This window comes from Magallana gigas, chromosome 7 (genome assembly GCF_963853765.1).
Source record: "Magallana gigas chromosome 7, xbMagGiga1.1, whole genome shotgun sequence".
Classification (NCBI taxonomy): domain Eukaryota; kingdom Metazoa; phylum Mollusca; class Bivalvia; order Ostreida; family Ostreidae; genus Magallana; species Magallana gigas.
Window position 1 is genome coordinate 8,263,217 of NC_088859.1, and position 24,606 is coordinate 8,287,822.

Below are 24,606 nucleotides of genomic sequence, written 5' to 3' on the forward strand. Positions count from 1 at the left end.
GTGGTTTAACAACATCGCGCAATATTAACAAGTCATGAGTTTGACACCCATGCGCGGATCTAGAGGGAAAGGGGAGGGGGTTGTCAGGAGGGTTCAGACCCCCTCCCCTGAAAAATTCAAATTTCTTTAAATTAGATTAAAAATTTACCAAAAATATGCCTTGGACAACTCAAATAACCTTTGAACCCCCCCCCCCTCCTCTCCTGGAAAAATGTTCTGGATCCCTGCATGATTGAGATTTACACATTTACAGGATTTTTTTTTTGAAATGCATATTAAAATCGATTATAAAAAATAAAAAAAAGATCAGGTTTTGAATACTAGTATGCGCACCGGACAACCGCTGGCGTGAGTTCGTCACCTACGATCTCTAGAAGATCTTTTGTCAAAACACTTGGTGTGCACCTTGTTGGTATATAATACTTATAAATACGATTGGGTATTGACTATAATGTGCATGACTGACAGAAAGCATAATGGTAGAAAAAGTGAGCAAGCTTAGAACCTACCCCCCCCCCCGCTTCCCAATCGACAAAGCTTCATGTGGACATAATTCAATAAAGGGGCATAACTCGCAAAAAATCATCATAACAAAATTCTAAATTTACATAGGTCGAAGTTCCTGAAAAATAATGGGATCGTAATTACCTGATAATATGAACCGAGTTACACTTACAAACAATCATTATAATCAATCTATGGCCAAAATTCTTTGTTCAAATATTCCCCAAACAGTAATGGAATGGGGATTTCCTGGTAATAAGCGCATCTACACATTGTGATCTAAATGCGTAAATTTTTTTTCAGAATTTCTGTGTAGCCGTTTTAAAGGAGTTAAACTAACACCCCCTCCCAGCCCCCCAAAACCTATTTATAGATTCAAAACTACAGTAATATTTCAGGATTAATTTTATATCATAGAGAAAAGTACATGAGATATTTAGATAAGTGTATCTATTTTGGAGAAGAATAAAAGATACAATTGATTCCTTCAATTAAACGTCACAAAATGAAAGTACCAATATTCTACAGTTCCTTAGTTTACTCCGTGAGAAATTTACAATGTAATCTTGCTAATATTGCTAATGCGTACTCTTCCTAACCAAAGTGCACGGAGGAATAAAGCAGCCTGATAAAATCACCTTTATAATTATGTACATGTATAATACCATCACTGAAACCCTATTTTCCAGTGAACTCCTTAATATCCCATTTTTCTATCATAACATACAATAAATTTAAAATAAGAAAAGGTGCTGGAAGATGATGTGAGGAAAAATTTGACAAATGACAAAGGAAAAAAATGTAAATTAACCCTTTGCAATTATTAGATGCATGCCATCCTGCAAATTAGGCCAGGAAATGTAAGATATCTATTCAAAGATAAATCTTCTATCATATCAAATTTGACAATCTTTGCAGTTTTCCGAGAATTTCTTTTTTTGAGTTGATAAAGTGATTGAATAGTGGCATTTAAAAATGAAAAAAAAACCCACCAAGAACCTGTTTGTGGTCAGATTACTGAATTACCAGGGGTATGTAGAGATTGCATATTCTGCATGATAGAAGTGTCACCATAAATATGATACAGACCAAAATGGCCTTATTTTAACAAACACAAAGCCGAATATCAACCACCAGACTTTAATGATTGAATTACATATATTTACCAAACTGTGTCATGTTTTCAAAAAAAAGAAGCACTACACAGTATTTAAAAAAAGAATGACTATTGTAAACGATTTATCACGAATCCTGCACACTCGCTCACTTTCTTAGGTTCGACTCGGGTCTGCATTGGAATAATAAGATTCTGCAGCTCTAGGGACTTAGCTAGCTCCCTGGTGCTCTTGTCATTACAAATCAGTGTCCCTAAACAAACAAGTAATCGGAATTCAGCCTCTGGGTCCAGCGGGTTTTCCATCACGCTAGCGACGGCCAGCAGACACTGGGAGTAGCCCGCCTCTTCGTCGACCATGTCCTGTAAACATACTGAGTAGTTCAGTAGCAGGGTGGCCAGGGCGACCTGTACGTTTTTATTGGGGGTCAGTCGACAGTTCAGGGCCTCAGTTATCACGGTCTCCCGCTCGGCCAGTAACAGCCGCTGCCCACTCGCGTGTTTGAAACAGTTGGCCAGGATCCTGAGGGCGAGGAGCTGGGTGGGGACGGGAGAGCTTGGGGCCAGGAACAGAACCTGTCGCTCCAGGAAACCCGGCTGACTACAGACGTGGTCGCACACCTTCTGGTTCCTGATGGCTACGCGTAGGACATCCAGGCCTGGGAAAATAAACTCTGAAGAAAATCAAACAGTCGCATGAGAAATTGATCACACTATGAACATCAGTTTAAAATTACATTTATCCTTTCTATATTCTTTAAGAAGACATTTCAAGACATATCTGAATACCAGTGTATTTATCCTTCTTTTATTCTTTAAGAAGATATTTGAATACCGGTTTTGCAGATTTTTATTTGATGCCAAAATATATTATTGAATGCATACTAGTGACTTTTTTTTCTGATATTCATATTCAAAATACATTGGCATGGTTTTAGCAAGGGAGCAAAGAGACTACCAAGCACTTATAACACTATACAATGTCTCTTTAAATCTTTGTGAAACATTTTTCTAAGTTTCTTTTTGCCCCATTTGAAATTAATCTCTGGAAAGAATGCCATATGTTTGCAAAACAGAAGATGAGTGCTATTCAATTTGCAAACAAGCAGGTAATTGTCACATTTCTGCAATTTCAAGGAAGAGGGGAGGGAAATATCTCTGTTCATATACTTTATGTGTACCTTCTCAGCACTTTTTCTTATTTTAATTGATTCAATCAATTTAATTTAATTTGACTTAATTCAATGACACATTAAAGTTTGTTCAAATCTACTTTGTTAAAACAATTTTCTTGATTTGGAATATAGTTAGAGTGATCTGATGCAGAAATAGACATCACCTTAAAAGTAGAATATTTCATAATCTTTACACTTCTAATAAAAATTACGGTATTTAAAGAATGGAACTCGATATTTATTTAAATAATCTCTTAAAATGCTTTTAAAAGTTTGAACTTTTTACACCCAGACATCAGGAGTGCTGTTTGACAAGTGCAAACAATGGGAAATTGATCCATTGAAGAAACATGCTCTCCATGCAGGAATTAAATAAAGACATATTAGACTCGTACTGTTACCCAAAAGTACAATAGGAGTGGGCCACAGAAGAACCTCAAGTTCTTAAAAATTGATTTTTTTGTTATTCATGAGGAATATTTTTTCGTTGTTGAGAAGCTGCCGCAAATTTGTTTAAATGTTAGGTACAGGTTTATGTTGTATTTTAACAAGTATTTATTTCTCATATGGTGTCTGTACCAGCCACTTGAAAACAAAACATAATTAACCCCTAATCATGGCCTTATGATATCCAAGTTCTTGAACTTAACCCCCATATTCAGGGTCATAACTTTATCATATCAAAGATGTCTTGGCATAATACAGTATTTACAGTAATTACATGCAGTACCCTGGTACATGTATAGGTGTCATACATCTCTAGATTTCCCCATTTCCTTTTTTCAATTGCTGGAAAGGATTCATTCATTCATTTATTTTTAAAGAAAATCTATAAATTTTCCTCCTATATATCTGCCTTTGATCCTGAATCTCACAAAAAATTTATAATACCATTTATTTTCTGTGCATTTAGGTTGAGGCCAATTATCTTATTATAACCATCCAGTTTTTCTCTTATCAAACTAAATTTTTTTACCTGGTGTAAGTACATGTAGCATTTTTAACCAATTTTGTATATTTTTCAGGTGAGGTCTAGAAGATCTAAGGACTGTGCACCCCATCACCATATTTATTTTCAAAAGACTGAGTCTTGCTCGATGATTTTTTTTTCTTTTTACATGACTGGCTACAAGACTTATAAAAAGAAATGAATGGTCGTGACTTGCAAAGATAACCTTGATCATTCTGGTGAAACACAAAAAGGTATATCAAAAGAAAACCTATTCAGAGATGCTGTACCTCACATAGGAACATTCATTCTGAACACTACAATTTAAACCCACTTTTCTCGGAGAGAAAAAAATCTATTTTTATGGTAACCAAAAACCAAACTATATGAATCAACTTAAAAATACTACATATATTTTGCTACCATTTACATAAATTATTTACACACTTAATTAACCATACACTGCTCTGGAAAGTAGAAATCAGTTTTTGAATTATGCAATACACAAGCGTTTTTTGAGAATGTTTGTCAAAATTCATACATCTATAAAGGGCATTCCTAGAAAAGCTTATTGCAAAACATCAATCATCTTAAGTTTGTGGTCCGTTGTCTTTGTTTTTAAATCAGGCAACAAATAATCATCCCATGTTCTTATTTTATCGTGTCAGTACATTGCACAAGAGGATAGAGGTTCAATATTTACATAAAAATTCTGAATTACTTGAACCAGAATAATTACTCTACATTATGTAAATATCTATTCGTGTAGTACGATAAATCTGATATTTCAAAATGTAGAAACCACTTAGTGTTGCATATCAAGAGGTAAAAAGAGATTTTGCATTCATGCAAGTACAATGCAAAACAAATAATTATCCTCTGAAAGTCTAAAATCAGTAGTAAACTGTAAAGCAGATCAAAGGTGCAAATGTTTTGCATAAATTTCAAAAATAGGAATTTGGGCCCAATCACCAGATCATAAGAGAAACAGGGACCTTGAAATCCACAAAATATATTACCCGACCCCATGTTAGCTACCAGGCCATCCTTAAGAAAATGTTTGTTTAGAATTGCCACCTGGGGGTTTATAGACCCAAGAGAGAGGGAGGGAGAGAATTTTTTTTTCAAACTTGAAGTTTAACTAATTAAAAATAGGTAAAAAATCAAAATCTCTACATTAAAAAAAGTTTTCTATTTTTTTGCTGATAATTTTTTTTTCAATTAGGCGGAAGGCAATTCCAAACTAACAATAATTTATTTTGGCCCAAAGGAGATTTTATAGATTATGATACTAATCAATATATGCCTTATATAGGCCAGCCACAAGACCCTTACTCCATACCCACATCGTAGGGGTCATTTAGGTAATGATTTTCATGATTGCCACGTCGTTTGTTATGACCGAACAAAGCCCCTCTCTAGAGCTGGTGTCAAAGTGAAACATGTGACATGCTAAAAAGCTATACATGTAGATCATTCTTTCATACAATAGATTGTAATGAAATTTTTAGCTGCAGAAGTGTAGATGTACAAAAGGGATATTTAAGCTGACCAGAGAGCATCATTATGTTAATCAGAATTAGCATTTTAACATAATCACATCATCTTCATAAATGGATCTAAGTTTATGATAGGATTAGAAATGAAAACCTGTAGTAAAGCAACCTAGAGTAACCGTTATAGAATAAATATTTTCAATAATTATGCTTTCATGTTAAATACTGAAATCTGATTGGTTTCGACGCAGTTTATAATCTAGCTGTTTTAAAAATGTGTTTCCCTCAGTGTTAGCAATACACTTGGCAATGGGTAACGCATCGAATTGTTACAAGTCAATTTCAACTGTTACCCTTCCAAATAGCTTGCTTTATACTATGCAAGCATATATGAAGCAAGGAAAGCCAATGAAAAACCAGCTAAAAGTGTGTTTAAATCGGACTTGAAGAAAAAAAAATTGGCAAAACCTGGGAGGAGGCAAAGACCATCGCACAAGGCAGAGGAATATGATATAGAAAGGATGAATTACCAGTGGGCCAGTCCAGGACCTTGCTGACATTGGAGATATGGACATCTGTCACATCCTTGCCCTCCATCAGTGTCTGCAGGGAATCTAGTTCAGCCGTACTTAGCTGGTTCTCAGCCCCAACCTTCTCATTAAACTCCTTTAACTTGTCTGTTGTAACAAAAACAAAGACATTATTATTAAAAGAATGCAGAATCTGTTAAAGTTCCTTAAAAATTGCCAATACGACAGTGATACTGCCTCTGCATTACAACTCAATCTAAGTAGAGAAGGAATATATAAACAATTCACAAAGATAAATAATGGCACCTACTGATAATCTGAACAGGGTTGGCAGTTTCAAATGTGACGTAGGTCTTCTGTGGGAAATATGTATTACTGGCCAGGTTAACATGGACGTTGCTAGGTTGGTGTCTGGATGCCCCTAGAATAAAGACGACAACTAATTCTAATAGTATCATTAAAATTATCATTTTTAAGATGCACAGCACACAAATATCATAATTTTTGCCCATTTTATGTGTCAATTGCAGGAAAAAATCCCATGTCTGTCCTGTACCTGTGAATGGATCGACCAGAGAGCTCTGAGGTTGAGTGGGCTGACCCCCAGGAATGTAACGCCCCCCTCCGGTAAACGGGTCAGTTCCAGAGGCCGCGGCCTGATTAGTGCTGGATCCTGGAACATGTCTGTTGGCACCTATTTATAGATTCCGGAAAAGTATCTCAACAGTTATTAATGATGAGCAGGTTGAACTTGCATGCATGATATACTGAACAGATAATACTATAGTCTATTTCCTTTGTGCTGTAAATTTAATTTTAAACAAAACATGACGAACAGATTTTAATCATTATACACATGTCTAAGTATGGGTATTTAAAAAAACAGACATTAATACATACACATTAATATTCCTTATAACAAGGAAGTTGTTCAAGGAATAACCCGTGATAAAAAAGAATTGTACATCCTATGTGAGCTCAAAACATGTTGTAAGAGATGAAAACTCAGTTTAAACCATGCAAATTAGGTTCAGTCATGTTACAGCGAATTACATTCATATTCTAAGTCCAAGAACAATAACTCTGCTGAAATTCCATAAATTTACATGTAAAATTGACATCTATGTTATAAGCTAATATATCAGTTTTTCTGATCTAAACATCTCCTTGACCGCTCCCACTATTGGCCACTACTGACCTGTGAAGGGGTCCACATATCCGGAACTCTCCTGCCCCAGGGTTACTCCTTTGGTATTGTCGATGATGAAGTTGGCCACCTGATCTAGAAACAACTGACTTAAGCTATTATTATCCAAGAATCTCTGTGCTGCAAACCAGGGGTCCTCTGTAACATTGAAGGGGAGCTTCAAGGGGGGTTTACCATCCTCAATATCCACACTAAACACATAGTCATACTCCTGGATAGAGAGAAAGTATAGCTATCATGACGTTTTCTCTAGAACATAAAGCAAAGTACAAGTCTTACAAGGAAAAAGGGAAGATAACTAATACACCATTTAATGCTTCTACAAAATACGTTTCTACTTTCCAGCAATTAATCAGAAGTATTTTTTATTTTTTATCAATCAGCATTATTAAATTTTTGCTACAAAATTAATAAAATGTTTCTACTTTCCAGCAATTAATCAGAAGTATTTTTTATTTTTTATCAATCAGTATTATTAAATTTTTGTTACAAAATTAATAAAATTGAAACAACAAGGTCCCATTTTTCCTTTTCTGTTGATATTTATTATTCCAGCTCATTGTAATTGCTTCCTACACAATAGACTCTCCAGACAATCTTTACATACCCCCCCCCTCCCCCCGGTGACTTAATTCTCTCACTGGCGTTTCCTACCTTCCCCTCAAACAGAGTTTTTCCGGATGACTGCTGAGTGCCCCCACTGGAGCCCACAATGTCCCCGACCTTGGTCCACTCCTGTTTGCTTGAATCCCATTGGTGGAGCTCAGCATTTGGACCTCGCCTGATGATCTTCTGCTGGCCATCTTTGCTACCTTTACAATCAATTCACCAAAAATGTAGAGCCGATACATTTATACAGGAAAAGGAAAATTTTGTTTCAACACTACAAATAACAAACAACTATACATAACTTTAAATTTTAGAGACACAAAACATGATTTAAATCCCAAAATTACAAGTTACTGGTATCTAAGAGTGTCATTGGCCGTTTGTTGCTGACTTTGGAGTGAGTAAAGTGATACATTATGAAGTTGCTGTACCAGGATTAAGAAGGACCTCTGGTCCTGGCAGCTCCTCTAACTTTACGTCCCCGAGCTGTTTGGGTATTGCAGAGGCTGCTACCTGCTCCTCAAAAGATTTCTGCTCATCTGTAGGGGCCATTCTCTCTGGTTTTGTTGTAAACACTCGTATTACACCATCACTGAATAACAATCATAATTATTACCTTATATGATCTCATTTTAGTACTGTTTTCCCTATCATGCGTTTGGCTTTAATCCTTAAAAGATACATCTATAAAATATCAAGTCTTTCACCGAGCTGTTGCAAATCAAAGTTAAAAATCTTGTAAACTGAAAAAATTTTTTGCATTGCTTTGCGTACACATGTATATCTTTCATCAACAACAACAACACAAACAGGCAAGCGTGAGTCCTAACCTTGCTGCTGAAACAATATCTCCATTGCATGGAAGAACACACACGGCCCAGACAGACTGGGCAGGATGGGCGATGGTCTGTACACACTTTCCGTCCCTCCATACCCTCATGGTCCTGTCCTCACCTCCACTGATAAAGTCCTGACCATTGGGTAACACAGCCACGCTGTAGATAAAGTTCTCGTGGCCGTAATAAACCTGTAGACAGTCTCCTGACACGGACCATCGACGGAGAGACGCATCATTGGAGCAGGAAATAAACTCCTGGTTGTTCAACACGGCTAGTCCTCTTATACAGTCCTCATGTCCTGATGAGGGAAAATATTTTTGTTAGGGATAAAATCATTAAGTGGGGCATGAATAATAAATGTCAATCAGTTGCAAAAAATATTATTGTTAAGGATAAAAATATTAAGTGGAACATCAATGATAAATGTCAATCAGTTGCAGAAAATATTTTTGTTGAGGATAAAAATATTAAGTGGAACATCAATGATAAATGTCAATCAGTTCCAGAAAATGAGTCTCCCCGGTCTGTTCAGTGGACAATTGATGCAACTAACTAATGACTCCAAAAATGTCAGTAAATATCAGAGCCAGCAGCAGTTATCAGTAACAATAGTAACATTATCAGTAAATATCAGCAATTCTCAGTAATAACAGTACAATATCCGTAAACTAATATCAGAAATTATCAGTAAAAAATGGCACTTTCAGTACCGGTACTTTTTAGACCCAGTAGTGAAGTCTTTTCATTGGACAATTGATGCAATGACTCCTTCTCCACTTTTTAAGGGCTCTAGATGTAATGCATCTTTGGATTGTAATCTTTTAATGAAGTGTTTAACTGAATACAATGAACAAGACTTATGGCCATGCACCTACCTTTGAATGTAATCTCACACCTGCCAGCTCTCCACAGCTTGATTGTTTTGTCAGCAGACCCTGTTAACATGAAGCCCTGTTCTGGCATTATTCCTACAGCCCAAACTGCTGCTTCATGTCCTGAACAATGGACAAACAAAATATCTTCTTTTCAGACAAGAATAAGAATCATGGAGGACCTGTAAAACTAAAACTTAAAAAAAACCTAGTTTGTAATGTTTTAGAACAAAATTAACATAAACCATTTTCTCAAGTTACATGTATGTAAATACTGTACAAGTTCCTCACTTTATGTGAGCAAATAAATAAGATACCTTTCAGAGTCATGACACATTTTTGGTTTAACCAAACTCTTGCAGTTTTGTCCCATGATCCACTTAGAAGTGTTCCAAATTTTCCTGCTGCCAGGGTGCATACTAGAAAAACAAGAGATGTTTGTAAAACACTTATGCCCCCGCCTTTTAAAACAATGATTGTGAAGAAAATGAATAGAAACTGAAAATAATTGGAATTTTTCTACATCCAAGGGGCATAACTCTGTCAAAAATTGCTTGATCATACCCAATATGGAATTTGACCTAGATATTATCATGATTAATCTGTATACCAAATTTCATTTCAATATGTTATCCTCTGCGAAGAAGATGAACATACATGTAAACTGTTGGCGGACCGACCGACATACCAACCGAAAACAGAAAAGCAATATGCCCTCCTTTCTTAGAAGGCGGGCATAAAAATAAAAAAGCTAAGTAATCCTCATTTTTCATAAGAATCACCTCCTGATTTCAAATCAATGATTTACATTTGAAAACGAGAATGAAAGATGCTGTATCTATTCACATCCTTTCCAGGATAAATTTCATACAAATAACATGTTAATAAAGCTTGTGTTTTTGTACCATTTCCTTCGTGTCCTGTAAGTTTGAAGACTGGTTCTGGCGAGTCTGGAGTATATCCTAATATAGTCTTATCATTACTTCCTGTGATGAGTAACCCTTGTTCATAGGTGGAATCAGGGGGCATAACACACACTGCTGACACAAAGTTACTATGACCCCTCATCAGCAAACCTGGGTGAAACCCGGGATCCATTCTATCCAAAATTATCGAATCAATATAACAATTACTTTTTTAAGAATAGCAAATTAAAGAACACAAGTTAACATCAAAATTTATGAAACTGATGAGAAAGATGACAAAGCAATTCAGAAATTAATTATTTTGGTTTAAGAATACATGAAAACATACTCATTTGGTATCCAAACTCTTGCTGTAACATCTCGGGATCCCGAAAGAATACCATCACTCGGAAATAATGTTGGAGTCACGGCACGTACATCTTTTTCATGCCCAACTATGCAGGAGCGTAGTTTGTATCCTTCCATTATTTTAAATTGAATGACGATCCCGACAAAATACAAACGATTGTATGACAATATACATCATAAGAGTCTATCTAAGGTTCTTAATTTTTCTTTAAATGATTTTATGTTATGTTCTTAAAATGATTGGACAATTAACGCTAATTAATGGAATTTTAAGACTAATTTGAAATTAATTCTTATCGGGCTCGGTAATAATGCAGAACCTGACCGGCTTTGATATCTAGTGGATAAAATATAGCAACCAATAATCTAAGATGATCAAAAATTCCAATCATATAGTACAAAATATATTGAATCGTCAAACAATGCTTTCCGATAAATATGTTGTGTTTATATTACGATTTGAATTTTCTACAGTATAAATGTAAATCATTCACCTCTGAAGACCCAAACAGGAAGTGGATATTTTTTGGTACCAAATCAGTGATGCATGATGGCAAGCAAAAGAAAGAGAGAAGATGATTTTGAATACGCGCCATCGTCAGCTAAGATGAGCAAAAATGAAGACAGTGAGTATCAAAGAAAATTTGCATGACATTCTGTGTCTCACTCAAGACAAGTGCAGCTATTTAATGTCGGAGGAACACTCACACACTGCCCCTGTACAGCTGTACAGCTGTACATTGTTTTTGTGACATCATGTTTAATAATCTTAAATTGCATGTGTCTTTGATATTTCGCTGATTAGTTCCATGTTTTTAAATAAATGTTCATTGCGTTAATTATTTTCATAGAGCGTCCAAACTTATGCTTCTTTCAGTTGGATGTTTCTATAGACACAATGTTTAATTAATTCATAGGTTCCAGTGTCTCAAGGTCTGGTCGAGCTAGGAAAAAACCAGCCCGGTTTTTGGACCAAGATGAGGGAGACGAAGGTTCCCCAGAGACTCAAGAGGTGGAAACAAAACCAGTGCCTGTGGAGATTCAGGTCCTGAAGTCCAGCCCCAACCTCCTAACAGCCCCGCCTCAGATAATCTCCTCTACACCTCAACTCATCATGGCTGCTCCCCAGATCATCAGTGCAGACTCTCAGCTCATCAGTAATCCTACACAGTTGATCAGTGTGGCTCCTCAGTCAGTCAACACAGCTCCTCAGTTGATCAGCTCCATTCCTCAGCTCATCAGCTCTGCTCCTCAGTTGATTACTTCAATTTCTCAGTTGATCAATACTTCTCCACAATTAATTGCCTCCTCGCCGCAAGTAATTTCTGGCACCCCTCAGATGATAGTGTCTCCAGAGTCAATCATCCAACCAAAAATAGAATCATCAGACACCCCAAAGCAATCCAGGGTGAGTGAAATCTATGGGAATTTTGCTCATATTATTTTGAATATATAGTCAGTTTTATAGAATATCAAATTTTAATGCGTATGTTTCTCAAAAACTAATTTTATATTAGTTTGATAATCTGCTAAAATGAATACATGTATTAAAATTAGCTGTAAATAATTTGATATTCACATTTTCTTTCTATAATTTTTATTGAAAAATCATGGTTAAGATAAAGTAAGATTTTGTTGGCATTTGGTTCTTTTTTAGGTCAGGAAGAAATCTGCCAAAGTGATAGAAATGGAGGAATTTGAAAAGGCAGAAAAGGTCAAATCCACTAAAAAGATGCAGAAAGTTGGCAGTCCAGAATTCAGCACACTTACGGCATCTACAGCTGCTGGAGGGATACAGCCTCAGATCCTACAGGCTGCCAACATACAGTTGAATCTCATGAATGCTTTGAATACATCAACATCCACTGATGTTCAGTCCTCGCTCCTCGCACACTTGAGAAAAAACCCTCAGCTGGTAAGAGTTGTTGATGACCAGAAACTCGGATCCATCAAGACAGAACCAATGCTGGTTTCCGGCCCATTTGTAAGCCCTGGTGAGGCTGTGATGGGGGACCAGATTGGCAGTGTGAAAGATGAACCAATAGACACAGTAGATCCCAATATCCTATTGCCTCAGTCTGCCCCTGGCTCAGCCCTACTCACACATCTGACTAAAATGGCTCAACAGGAGGGCAATGTATCACCAACTAAATCCCCACCAAAGAAGAAAACGCCCAAAGCCAAAACTGTGAAAGAAGAACCTGTGACAAGCATGGCTGGGGATTCACAGAGTAAAAGTGTCATCAAAATGTTGCTGAACAAACCTGCCCAATTTTCTGAGCCTGTGATATCAACACAGACTCTCTCCCAGATTAATTCACCAGTGTCAGACAAGAACGTCAAGAAACCAGTCAGGTTAAAATTGTCCACTGAGAGTACCCCAGTGTCTCAGATAGGGCCGGCAGGGGATGCTTCATATGGTCATGCAGCTCCCACTGCCATTACTGGTTCTATGGACACAGGCAGACCATCCACCTCAAGTGTAGGGATGGATATAAAGAAAAAGGTCAGATCATATTAAATTCTTTAAAAAAAAATTTAATATTTAATGTGTTGGCATTATTTTACAAATGTTAAATGTTTAATAACATCCTGGTTTAAACAGATAAAGAAAACCAAGAGGAAACAGTCAGTGTCAATTCTTGACGAAGAGGATGATGATGACGAAGAGTATGATGAAGAAGAAGATGATGATGACGATGATCTGATGGAGGATGATTTGGATGATAATGATGATGAGATGGACTGGGAGTTTGAAACCCAGGATGGAAACCTCATTATCGCTGATGAAACTCCCAAGAAAAGTACCAAAAAGACACCGCCAAGCAAAAAGAAAGGAAAGAAAGGTTGTCTATCTCATTTGTCAAAGTCTATTGATGTGTTTGTGTTTGAGTAGAGATGTTAAAAAATGGTTAAAAGCCACAGAAATGTTGAGAGTTTATTGCTTAATTTCAGATGAAAATCAGTCAAATTCAGGAGCAGGGAAAGAAAAGAAGGGTCCAGTAAGTCATCTCTGAATGTCTTATAAAAGCATGCTCTAGTCATAAGTCTTCTTCTACAAAACACTTATTCTGATTGAAAGTTTAATTGGTAAATAAAAATGATCTGATAGAGGAACAAATGAACAAAACAAGGTAGCCAAGGCCATAAAGTTCTCTACAGTTTTTGGGCTAATTTGAAAGAATACCGATATGTCTTAAAACCTGTTTTTAAGCAAAACATTTTGACATTTGCAGAAGGAGAAAAAGAGAAAAAGGTTAACAGCATACACAATGTGGTGCAACAGCGTACGCTACAAAGTGCTGAATGAAAACCCAGGAATTGGTAAGCATTTGTTCAATCAGTTCATAAATATATGATTAATAAGTTTACTCAGCATGCTATATCATGTCTTTATGTATTAAAAATAGTTTTTTGTTCGTTTTTGAGACATCAGATATTAAATAATTTTTTTTGCAATGAAATATATTTTTTTTTAAATTTCCAAGTCCCTTTTTGCATATACCAGGTATATTGAACTATGAATTTTTGGATTAATGTGATCATTGTGCATTTCAGACTTTGCACAGCTGAGTAGAAGACTAGGGGAGATATGGCAGAGTGTTCCAGCCAAAGATAAAATGGTTTGTAACCTAATCATTATGTTCATTTAAGAAATAATACAGCAAGTTAAAAAGTTCACCAGGATATGAGCTTAGTTGGTCATGTGATCAAATGCTGTGATGCCCAAAGGGCTTCTCAGAAGATTTGATCACGTACCAACCAACTTCATATCCTGGTCAACTCTTTAACTTGCTGTATATTATTTATACAGAGGGTTCCTTTTAATCTGATAGCAGTTTATCAAATAATTCAGTTAATTAATCTGATATAATATCAAAACACTGAACCATTTACTATATTAGCCTTTATGATTTTTCCTGATAATCTGATTGGATTTCTGTTAGCTGATAGATTATTAGTTGACGTTTTCACACCACGTACATAACCTCTCATTGTGTAAACCCCTTGGCACATGCAAAAAACTTGCAAATAACGGTGCTTCAAGGGATAAGTCACAGCTCAACACACACAGATGGTCAGCTGGTCGATAGATGAAAGATACCTACATTGATTGTTCAGCAGACCACATTTCAAATAGGGTGAGTTAACCATGCATCGGACACATACCTTGGATTGGACAACTTTGTAAATAAATATACAGATAAATGTGCATGCGCTCATGTGTTGTTTCGTATATTCCTGAATCAGAACTAATGAACTTTATCATTATTAAGAATTTGACATTCACTTTGTCAAAGGAGTAGCAATATAGGCATCGTAAAATGACGTCAAATACACCATCATTGAAAATTTAGTAATGGAGATTTTACACTAAAGCATTATTTGAATGTTGTGTATTTGATTGTGAATTAGAAAAAATGCACTCTCTGCATAAAATAATTAGAAAGAAGTAAGTTCTGAAACAAAATTTGATTAAAATAGGTCCAAGAAATTCCAACAATTACCTGTAATGTCAAGGTCATTTTTGCTCCATATGTTCATTTCACCATGGATCGGACACAAATTAACCATGCATCAGACAATTTTCAGTGCATGATTTCTTCTAATAATAAGGAGATTATGTGCCCATTCCTTGTGATATACTTTAAATGTGAAGTAAAATAAATATTAAAAAAATAATTAGGGCCCCGCAAGGATTTGCGGGTGCCCTATAGTAATCACTCTGTCCGTCCGTCCTTCTGTCTGTCCGTCTGTCACTCTTCCGTCCACAAATTTTCTGTTTTTTTCTAATAACTTTTTTTATGGTTGCCCAATCAAGTTCAAATTTGGTATGGTAGTTCAGTAGGCAGAAATATATATTTTGATGCTAAGTTTGGTTCTCTATGTCTTCTGGTTTGGAGCTTGGGTGGTGGGGTAGATTCCTTAACTATGCATAAGAATGAATGGGCAAAGAGAGATACCGGTAACTGCTGAGAATGTTACCATTGTATACTAGGAAGGCTGTGCAATATTTGTCCTTTGGGATTAATTAACCTTCCACAGGAAGAAAATCCTAAGCTTTATCTTTATCTGTCACATTGAGATTAATTACTGCACTGCCTGTGTCCGCAAATGAACTTTGTTTTGAAGTTAAGGTCAATTTTGAATGATGTGAAGTATTGTGTACATTCTTTGAAATATGGATTTAAAATATAATATTCATATATACTTTATTTTGGTTAAAATACCGTACACAATGATTTATGATAATTTTATTGAATTCTAAAATCAAGATATATATTAAGATATCCTATTTCACTATTATTTTTTTTTAATTATAATTTTATTTTTTTCTGCCTTAATGCTGTTAATTTTAACAGGTAATCAGATAATAACCCCATTCTGTCATTTCTGAAAAAACAAATCTTATTGTAAATTTAGAAGAAAAGGATGAGAGAGCAGAACAATTAACCCCCTGGGATTAATTATCTTGCCTGCTGCAGAAAATTTAGAGGATTATCTCTATCTGTCATATGAAGATTAATGAACACCTTTGTCTGCAACTGATGTTTGTTTTGAAGTTGAGGTCAACCCTGGGTGATACAATGTATTTGCATTCACTGAAGGCTTGCATTTTATAAAACACCTGTTTAAATCTGTTTTAAATACACATTTAATTTAGTTTTTTTTTATAAGACATGAGGTTATCCCTGTTTTATGCAGATACAAGGTTACTATTTAGAGTTTTTGGACACTCAGGAATTATCTTGAAATTTTAAAAATACAGTTGTTACTTATAATTTTCATATTTCTTTTTTTAAATGTACTAATCAAATTAAACTCTCATTCCATGAGCTACACCCTTATATTTTTACCCCTCAGTTTAACACTTTAATTGTTGGATGAAAATCATATCCAACTACAAATCATGAGATCCTATATATTGCAGTTCTTTACATCTTATGCCGGGCATTTATTTTTCATCATTGTTAATATAAAGAGGATGGAATTCAAAGTTTTTTTCACTTCTGTATATTAATTGTCATAGCGGGGCCCTTCCTGACTGGTCAGTTTTCTAGTTGAAACAAATATTTTCCTCAGACGACTTAAAAATTGAGTTTTACGGACACATCCTTTTTAGTCCAAAGTTCCTGTATGAGCTGGCACGATAAAGAACCCCTCATGATAAATATTCCTTTAAACAGAAATACTATTGCAGTATAAAAAATTCCTATGTGTAGATTTGAGGATTTATATTAAAAGAAATCTGAATAGCAATTGAATGAATTTATTTTTCAAAACCTTTGTATTTTTGCATTAAAACCAGAAAAATGTTGTAATTTTTAATCTCTACTGTATAGCTGTCCGATGCTTGGTAAATATTGTCCGATCCATGGTGAAATAGTTCAACACTTCATTAATTTGCTTTATTTTCTACCGGTACATTTTTTACAATTTCACAATTATTTCTCCAATAATTAGGCAAGGGGAAAACCTGTAACTTTTGAAACAAGTTTTGTTTATATTTAGACGATATTTGATGCATGAACAAAGGGAAAAATCCAAAGGTGTCCAATGCATAGTGAAATCACCCTAAAACTTACTTGAGGGCAGTTTTGATTAAAAGAAATTGAGAATAAATAGTGTTGCCTGGTTTTTGGTTATTATACCCCTGCTCCGAAGGTATACTGTTTTACCATTGTGTGTCTGTCTGTCCGTAACATAAATTTCTGTCGCATTTTTCCAAGCAACTATTCATCTCAGATGCTTAAAATTTTAACACACTATTTGTTTAGACATGCCATACAAAATGTACATTTGGATATATTTTTGTACCAATCGGATTTCAGCTTCCTGTTAAATGACAACTCTGTTTATTTTCAGCTTAAATTTTCAAAGAAATTTTGTCGAGGATTTCTCAGCAACTGTTTATCACAGATGCTTGAAGTTTTAACACACTGTTTGTTTAGGCATGCCATATGGTGGGATCCATTTCTGTACCTATCAGATGTCAACTTCCTGTGAAATGACAACTTTGTTTATTTTTAGCATAAGTTTTAAACAAATTTTCGACAAAAATTTCATAGCAACAATTCATTGCAGATGCTTGAAATTTTAACACTATTTGTTTAGATATGCCATACGTTGGGGTATTTTTTTTGTACCAATTGGATGTCAGCTTTTTATAAATGACAACTTTGCTTATTTTGCATATTCACATCAGAGCGGGAGTATTACTAGTGAGCGTTGGCTCACAGATATCTTGTTTATTCATGTATACAAATCATTTGATGAGCAATTTTGGCAATTAGTTTGTGTTTGTATATATATCATCAAGAAAGGGAACCATAGGATAAGGGGAACTAACTCGTATAGGCCCAACCCAAGAGACAGGGGGATAGCTTATTATAGTTATTAGGCTTAAATTGACCTCAAAGTCGAATATGCATAGAGCTTTAACTCAAAGGCAGGTTTCACATTTTATTGTTCAAGTGATTTGAATTTACTATGAATTAGCAACAATAAACAAATAGAACAAAGTCAAAAAGGCGAAATAAAAATAATTATTTCTTGAAATGCCAAATAAGTCAGATTTAGATTTATCTTCATGTTACTTAGTCTACTGACAGACTGGTGGACAGTCAACTAGATAGTCAGTATGAAGACATAAGCAACATGAGATAGTGGCTAAAAGTGTCTGACTCACTTGAATAAATTTCTAAATGTATTTATAATCAAAGATAATTAATAAAAGTGAGGCACAGTACTCATGATAATAACTCAAAAGCTAGGGCGACTCAGAACAATTATATTGACTTGATAATTGGGGATAATTAGAAGAGCAGACTGACCCAAACTAATTACTTGTCATCTGGCATGAGTAAACTCTATAACACATGTTACACAAATTGACACAGCAAGGGTGTTAAACGTTGAACTCATGTCACTTATCATGCAACCACTTTTAGTTGCTAAGGTATGAGGAGCTTTGAACACTAGTTAGAAAATGTTCAATAAAAAGATAATTTGGCTTGTATGTAATTATGCGATATCTGATAAGTCATCTGAAATTTCCAATCACAAATCATTTTCCTCATGGCTCAGAAAAGGAAAAGGAGAGATCTGACGCTGGCTGACAAATATGAAGCAGTAAAGCTGTTAGAGCAGAAGTTATCACAAGCAGAGGTCGCTAAGCGAATGGGATGTTCACAACCTCAGGTACACAAATTGTCAAACGAAGTAAATGAAGCTTAAATTAACGCTGAAACACGTTTATAAAATCAAAATAGAAATGCATGAAAAAAAAAGAAAAAGAAAACATAAATGAGATAAATAAGAATATTTAATAATTAAATGTTTTTTTTCTTCAGATTTGCACATTATCCAAGAACCGAGAATCCATCAAAGCTGACTACAAAGCGAGCGAAAATCCCCAGAGAAAACGACAGCGTTTTGGGAAGGCCCCCTCGGTCGAAGGAGCTCTTAAAGAATGGTTTACTATGGCTCGCAGCAAGGACATTCCATTATCAAGCACCGTCCTTCAGGAAAAAGCGACATCACTTGCCACAACCATGCAGATAGAAGACTTCAACCCCACCGCTGGATGGCTGTATAGATGGAAACAACGGAACAACGTGGGACATAAGAAGTTGCATGAAGAGAAGAAGGACGCCGACTCACAAGCTGCTGAACACTGGACAACCAGAGTTTTACCCGAGCTACTACAGAAATACGCCGAAGATGACGTCTACAACGCAGACGAGGCGGGGATTTACTACAGAGCCCTTCCAGATGGGACTTTGAACTTCAAGAGTGAAAAGACAAAGGACAGAGTGACAGCATTAGTGTGTGTTAACATGACAGGTACAGACAAGAGAAAACTGTTAGTGATTGGGAAAAGCCGTGATCCAAGGTCTTTCCGTGGGAAGAAGAGTCTACCAGTTACCTACAAGAGCTCAAAGAATGCCTGGATGACGGGTGACATTTTCCGCGAGTGGCTACAGGAATTCAACAGGGACATGGTGCGTCAAAGAAGGAAAGTGCTGCTGTTAGTGGACAAATGCTCGGCCCATCCCACGGAAGCTGCTGTAGGACTTAGCAACGTAAGAATGGAATTCCTGCCCGAAAACATGATGCCAATGATCCAGCCCTGCGGCATGGGAATCATTAGAAACCTGAAATTTTTATACCGAACAGGAGTTGTAAGGAAACTGGTGGAAGATATCGACAGTGGATCGACAGCCACAGACCATGCCAGGAAACTGACCATGCTGGATGCCGTTCATCTCCTATCTAAGGCTTGGAAGAATGTGAAAATGATTACCATTGTGAATTGCTATAGAAAGACTGGATTTCTACCGGAAGAAGTTGAAGCTGAGGAAGAGATTGTTGTTCCTGATGGCATGACGAGAGAAGAGTTCTATGAGTACGTCGACCACGACAAGGACTTGGAGTGCCATAGGCTTCCTTCCGATGAAGACCTGCATGCAAAATTTATAAAAGATGAGTCCAGTGATATAGAAGAGAGTAACGAGGAAGAGACTGAGACCGGGAGTGGGGACCTCGATGATGAACCTCCCACAAGTATAAATGGTGCCAACAAGTGCATGGAGTACATTCGGAGGTTCTTGGAGGAAAATGGCTGTGACGATGATTTCAGTGACTACTATGGACTTCTGGAGAAATGTGAAATCATTGCCCTCAAGAACAAAAAGGCAGACCAAGACAGAGTTCATGGATTGGATTCCGTGAAAATTGAACCCTTTACAGAGTGAAAGTCAGATGTGATCATGTGTTGTGTTTATGCGGTGATCTAGTGTTCATGTGCCCATAGGTGACTGTCAATCATGGAAAGTTCTTACTTATGTTTTTATTTTGTACTGTTCATAGTTTTAGTGCTGAATAATAAATTAATTAAAAAAATAAGTTGTTTTTCTTTCCAGAAAGATTCAGATTATACAGGATCATTTTAGATATAAACACACTCCGGTATAAGATGGTGTCTGATACATCGTAAGATCATGGATAATAGCAATCACATGCAAGTAAATAATGATTTAATCTGCAAAATCAATACATTTTGTTGAATAGAGATTAAAAAAGCAAATAACACTACATGTATTTGCAAATTATTTTGTTATGATATTCAATACAGTAAATTGTGCAAACTAAAATGGGAATAAAAATAATGCACATTTGGATTGTTTTCATCTCATGATTTCCTTTATGAAATGATAAAAATTGGTTATTATAATAATCAGTTAATCTGATAATTTTTGCCTGACAAGTACACTTAGTCTATCAGATTAAGCAGAACCCACTGTATTTACATTTGAAAAAGGCAAATCGTTCAGAATTAGTAAAATTACCATGTTTTTAAGATTCACAATAATCCAATAAGTGCATGGGGTAACCATTGTGACGTCTTGAAAAAGTTCACAGAGAATTGAACGTTTTCGCCATTCTCTAGGTTCATATAAGGAAACATTTGCAAATGTAAATATTTCCATTTAACTCTACTCTGATACATGTGCTTGTAAAACTCTTACATCATCAAGTAAATGTTTTCAGGATAACTGCAGTGCCTGCTCTTTTGCAGGGCAAATTGAGATATAGCTTGTAGAAGTTTTAGTTGGTGGATGTTAATTAAACAATTGTGTCGTTTTCCACCAAACAATGTCAGTTTGCCATGCAAAATAGCAGTACAAATGAACCACAGTTCCTGTGAAGGGATATCTTATTTTATGTTTAGGCTTGGAAAAGAAAAGCCAAGAGAGAAGCCCGTAAACTGCTGGGGAAAGGCTTGCTGATAACAACAGGGAAAGGAGGAGGTTCCAGCCAGAGTCAGACCAGTGTCTCTGGGGCCCAAGCCGTACCCAGCAGCTCCACTACTCCACCCCCTATATACCACCCCCCAATCAGACATCACTCGGGCAAACATCACTCATCCAACAACTCCACTGCTACTGTGTCTGCTGCCAAGCTACAGGAGGACCAGTCTGGTAGTCCATCTAAGGTAATGGAATCTATTTGTATAACGATCCTTTTACTGTATACTGTATATTTACTATATGCTGCCAAGCAACAGGAGGACCAGTCTGGTAGTCCATCTAAGGTAATGGAATCTACTTGTATAACGAGCTTTTTATTTTCATTGTATACAGGGAAATATTTGCCCCATTTAATTTTTTACCCTTTCACCTTCGTTGTCAGCGGGTGAATTTAAAACTGGGTGAATTTGAATGTCTTAAATTATCTCTCTTTAACACAACTGTGTCGGGGTGAATTTAACACAAGGCAAACCATTTGCAAATATAGAAGGGTGTAAACAAAAATGGGGGTACAAAAATAACCCTGTATACAGTGTTCAAACCTATCCCTCATTTACCTCTACCTAAAGTTATGTGTGTATTGAGTTGGGGTATTTGATGTGACTGTTTAATGATTTTTTTTGTGTTTACCACCTTGTATTTTTCTGAATGTAGATGCTTGGCATTGATCCTATTGATACGGCAGCACACCTGAAATTAGTGGGGGATTCTCTCAGTATTATTGGAATCCGACTGCAAGAACACAGAGTAAGATGACAGAAATTATTTTGGTTTTAATTTTGTGTCTATTGGTCTAATACACGAACACAGATATTTGCTGATTAAGCCATGTATAATAGTATTTATGTGTAGTGCATTTTCCTGCCAGCAAGTGTAACCCAGTTCTAACATTTATGGTAATGTATTGTTTGCCAAAGTTAGGTAAACATTTCGTTTTATTAAAATTCTTGTCCATAAAAGCTGCATAAGAAATACCACTTCTTAGAGAAAAAGTTATATTACACTTGAAAAAGTTACTTTGATTTAAAAAAAAAGAAGAGCTAATTATTTTCAGTTTACCCGGAATAAGTATAATGGATTGCTGAAAAAGCAAACCCATTTCTTGAATTGTTTCTTAAGGAGTTACTCAATGGGCCTCTGATTTTGTTTTGTTTGAATCTGTAAGCTAATGGAAATACCGTGATTATTAATAATAATACCAGTGTAGAGAGGCTGTCAATTAACATCTATAATAACCAAGGTCTGATTTAACATGTACACTTGGAACTGTATCATACATGTTAGGAAGATTAACATGTGGAAGTACATTGTAGTTTATGAACAAGCAAGCTCAATCCAACTCAATTCAGTTCAGTGCATTGACCAATTTGGGACTCTCAATATGACTGTACAAGCAAAAGAGCTACAAAATTTTTCTCTTATCTCAGAAAGATTGTTGAATATTACAGTCAGGGGAAAAGATGCAGCTTTTTAAGTTAAGACCTCTTGTTGTTTCAGGGCCTGATAGCTGTACAGGGCAGTCTGTCTGTCCTGTTGGACTCCCTGCTGTGTGCCGTGGGGCCCCTCATGTGTCTGACCACACAAGTCCCCGAACTCAACGGATGCTCTGCAAAAACTCACACCCGTGTTCTGGACAATATCGCTTACATCATGCCGGGATTGTAGTAACAAACCAGAACTTATGAAACTGATTGTCCAATATATTTATGTTGTCTACATGCCTAGGTTGTACTAGAGCTGGCTGCTATATTACATGGAGTCCTCTCCCAATTTTAATTTTTTTTTTACAGCGAATTACAGAATACCGGTAGAGTTTTCAATAGCTTGTTGGATTGCTCAATAGGGTATTCAATTTGGTCAGCAAGTTATCACATCAGGTTTAAATCTAGGTCCTGTGGTTACCCAAGTGTAGATTGTTATTTTGCACTCAACCAATTCATTTGGCACAAAGAAAACCTGTAGAACACTCTCTCCTATTGTTAGCTATTCTATTTATAGATCTTTAAAAAGAATGTTCACCTGGACAGCACTGGATTCTATAGAGCATCAATTCTGCTTAGAGTAATTTGAATTTTGTTTTTCAAACAATGTAATTCAAAAGACATTAATTTCTGAAGAAACAAACAAAAGAGAAAAGCATAACTTTAAGAATTACAGAGATATTTTTTTCCTGCAAAAAATCATTGGACATTTTGGTTCCCCTTTTCCTGGTGCAACATACAGCACTAAGAGTATTTTTGTGCTGTGACTGCTTAATTAGTTCAGACTTTTATAGCAGTAATGTAGGATAACAGGGAGAAACAAAAGGCCAAAATGTGCAAATGTTTACTAGATTAACTCACTTTATCGCTGTCACACCTGAGTAATCACATGACCTAGATTTAAACCCAATGTGATACCTTGCTGACCAAATTGAATACCCTATTGAGCAATCAAACAAGCTATTGAAAACTCTACCGGTATTCTGTAATTCGCTGTAATTATTTTTGGAGTCTCCAGTAAATATCTGATTAAAAAAATCAGAGAGGTTCACATTATTGCAGCTATACAATACAATAGATCATAAGTATGTAAAATTTGTCTATTAAAACTGAAATTCAGAAACTTCAGAGTGGTGATTCTTTTATAAGGAGACTTCTAAAGCACTGGTACTTGCATTGTTTCTGTAATGAAAGCGTACCTTATAGTATAATAATAACACTTTTAATGTAGAGTGAACTTTTATGAAAATTAAATGAAAATTAGAGCCCGTTTATTAAGGAGGTTGGTACCTGAAATACAGGTGATGTCAATAATTTAAAAACTATCAAGATGAGGATTTAAAATGTTCATTTATTTTATTTGTGACCCATGTTGCATGCCATTTTTTTTTATATATGGGGCCCCAAAAGGAAATGATGATTCTCCTGAAATTATTGCCAAAATTTTGCATGGAAATTGATTATTTACAGAAATAAACACTATTTTTTGATTATGATTTTAATTAAACAATGAAATGCTTTCTTTGGTGATTCATTCGGGATATGAAGGTAGCGACATTGCAGAAAAAGTACATAACCCGTCAATGCGGGTTATGTAAATTTTCTGCCATGATCGATTGCTACCTTCAGAACCCGCATGAATCATTAAAGAAAGCATTTTATTGTTTATATTAACATCTTTCTTTTAACTAATTAATAAATTGATCGTAACTGTTAATACACATAAGTACGTTAGCTAAAAG

At 35.8% G+C, this 24,606-nt stretch overlaps 2 protein-coding genes across 3 annotated transcripts; one reads left to right on the top strand and one right to left on the bottom strand.

Annotated features, from left to right (window-relative positions):
* Positions 1-1,630: 1,630 nt before the first annotated feature.
* LOC105325113 (phospholipase A-2-activating protein) lies at positions 1,631-10,710 on the bottom strand. Its single transcript, XM_011424498.4, has 12 exons — positions 10,550-10,710; positions 10,201-10,394; positions 9,613-9,714; positions 9,299-9,418; positions 8,415-8,721; positions 8,016-8,176; positions 7,630-7,787; positions 6,967-7,186; positions 6,325-6,462; positions 6,079-6,189; positions 5,769-5,915; positions 1,631-2,292 (listed from the first exon to the last, which is right to left on the bottom strand). Exons 1-12 carry the CDS (start codon positions 10,684-10,686, stop codon positions 1,730-1,732), a joined length of 2,358 nt encoding a protein of 785 aa, XP_011422800.3. The 5' UTR covers positions 10,687-10,710; the 3' UTR covers positions 1,631-1,729.
* A 342-nt stretch (positions 10,711-11,052) lies between these two features.
* On the top strand, positions 11,053-23,164 carry LOC105325112 (HMG box-containing protein 4). Of its 2 annotated transcripts, XM_011424497.4 has the most exons (10): positions 11,053-11,195; positions 11,487-11,977; positions 12,227-13,075; positions 13,175-13,415; positions 13,525-13,571; positions 13,806-13,893; positions 14,128-14,192; positions 21,305-21,568; positions 22,038-22,130; positions 22,881-23,164. In XM_011424497.4, exons 1-10 carry the CDS (start codon positions 11,117-11,119, stop codon positions 23,046-23,048), a joined length of 2,385 nt encoding a protein of 794 aa, XP_011422799.3. In that variant the 5' UTR covers positions 11,053-11,116; the 3' UTR covers positions 23,049-23,164. The 2 variants fall into 2 exon arrangements, with proteins under 2 accessions (XP_011422799.3, XP_011422798.3); XM_011424496.4 differs by lacking the exons at positions 21,305-21,568; positions 22,038-22,130; positions 22,881-23,164 and adding exons at positions 18,658-18,771; positions 18,924-20,478.
* Positions 23,165-24,606: the final 1,442 nt, after the last annotated feature.

Coding starts and splice junctions, on each gene's coding strand:
- LOC105325113 (XM_011424498.4), bottom strand. CDS start 10,686: ATGGAAGGATACAAACTACGCTCCTGCATAGTTGGGCATGAAAAAGAT. Junction 9,419..9,612: donor ATGTGTCATGACTCTGAAAG/GTATCTTATTTA, acceptor TCCATTGTTCAG/GACATGAAGCAGCAGTTTGG. Junction 8,177..8,414: donor GATATTGTTTCAGCAGCAAG/GTTAGGACTCAC, acceptor ATTGTTATTCAG/TGATGGTGTAATACGAGTGT.
- LOC105325112 (XM_011424496.4), top strand. CDS start 11,117: ATGATGGCAAGCAAAAGAAAGAGAGAAGATGATTTTGAATACGCGCCA. Junction 13,894..14,127: donor GAATGAAAACCCAGGAATTG/GTAAGCATTTGT, acceptor TGTGCATTTCAG/ACTTTGCACAGCTGAGTAGA. Junction 14,193..18,657: donor TTCCAGCCAAAGATAAAATG/GTTTGTAACCTA, acceptor CTCATGGCTCAG/AAAAGGAAAAGGAGAGATCT.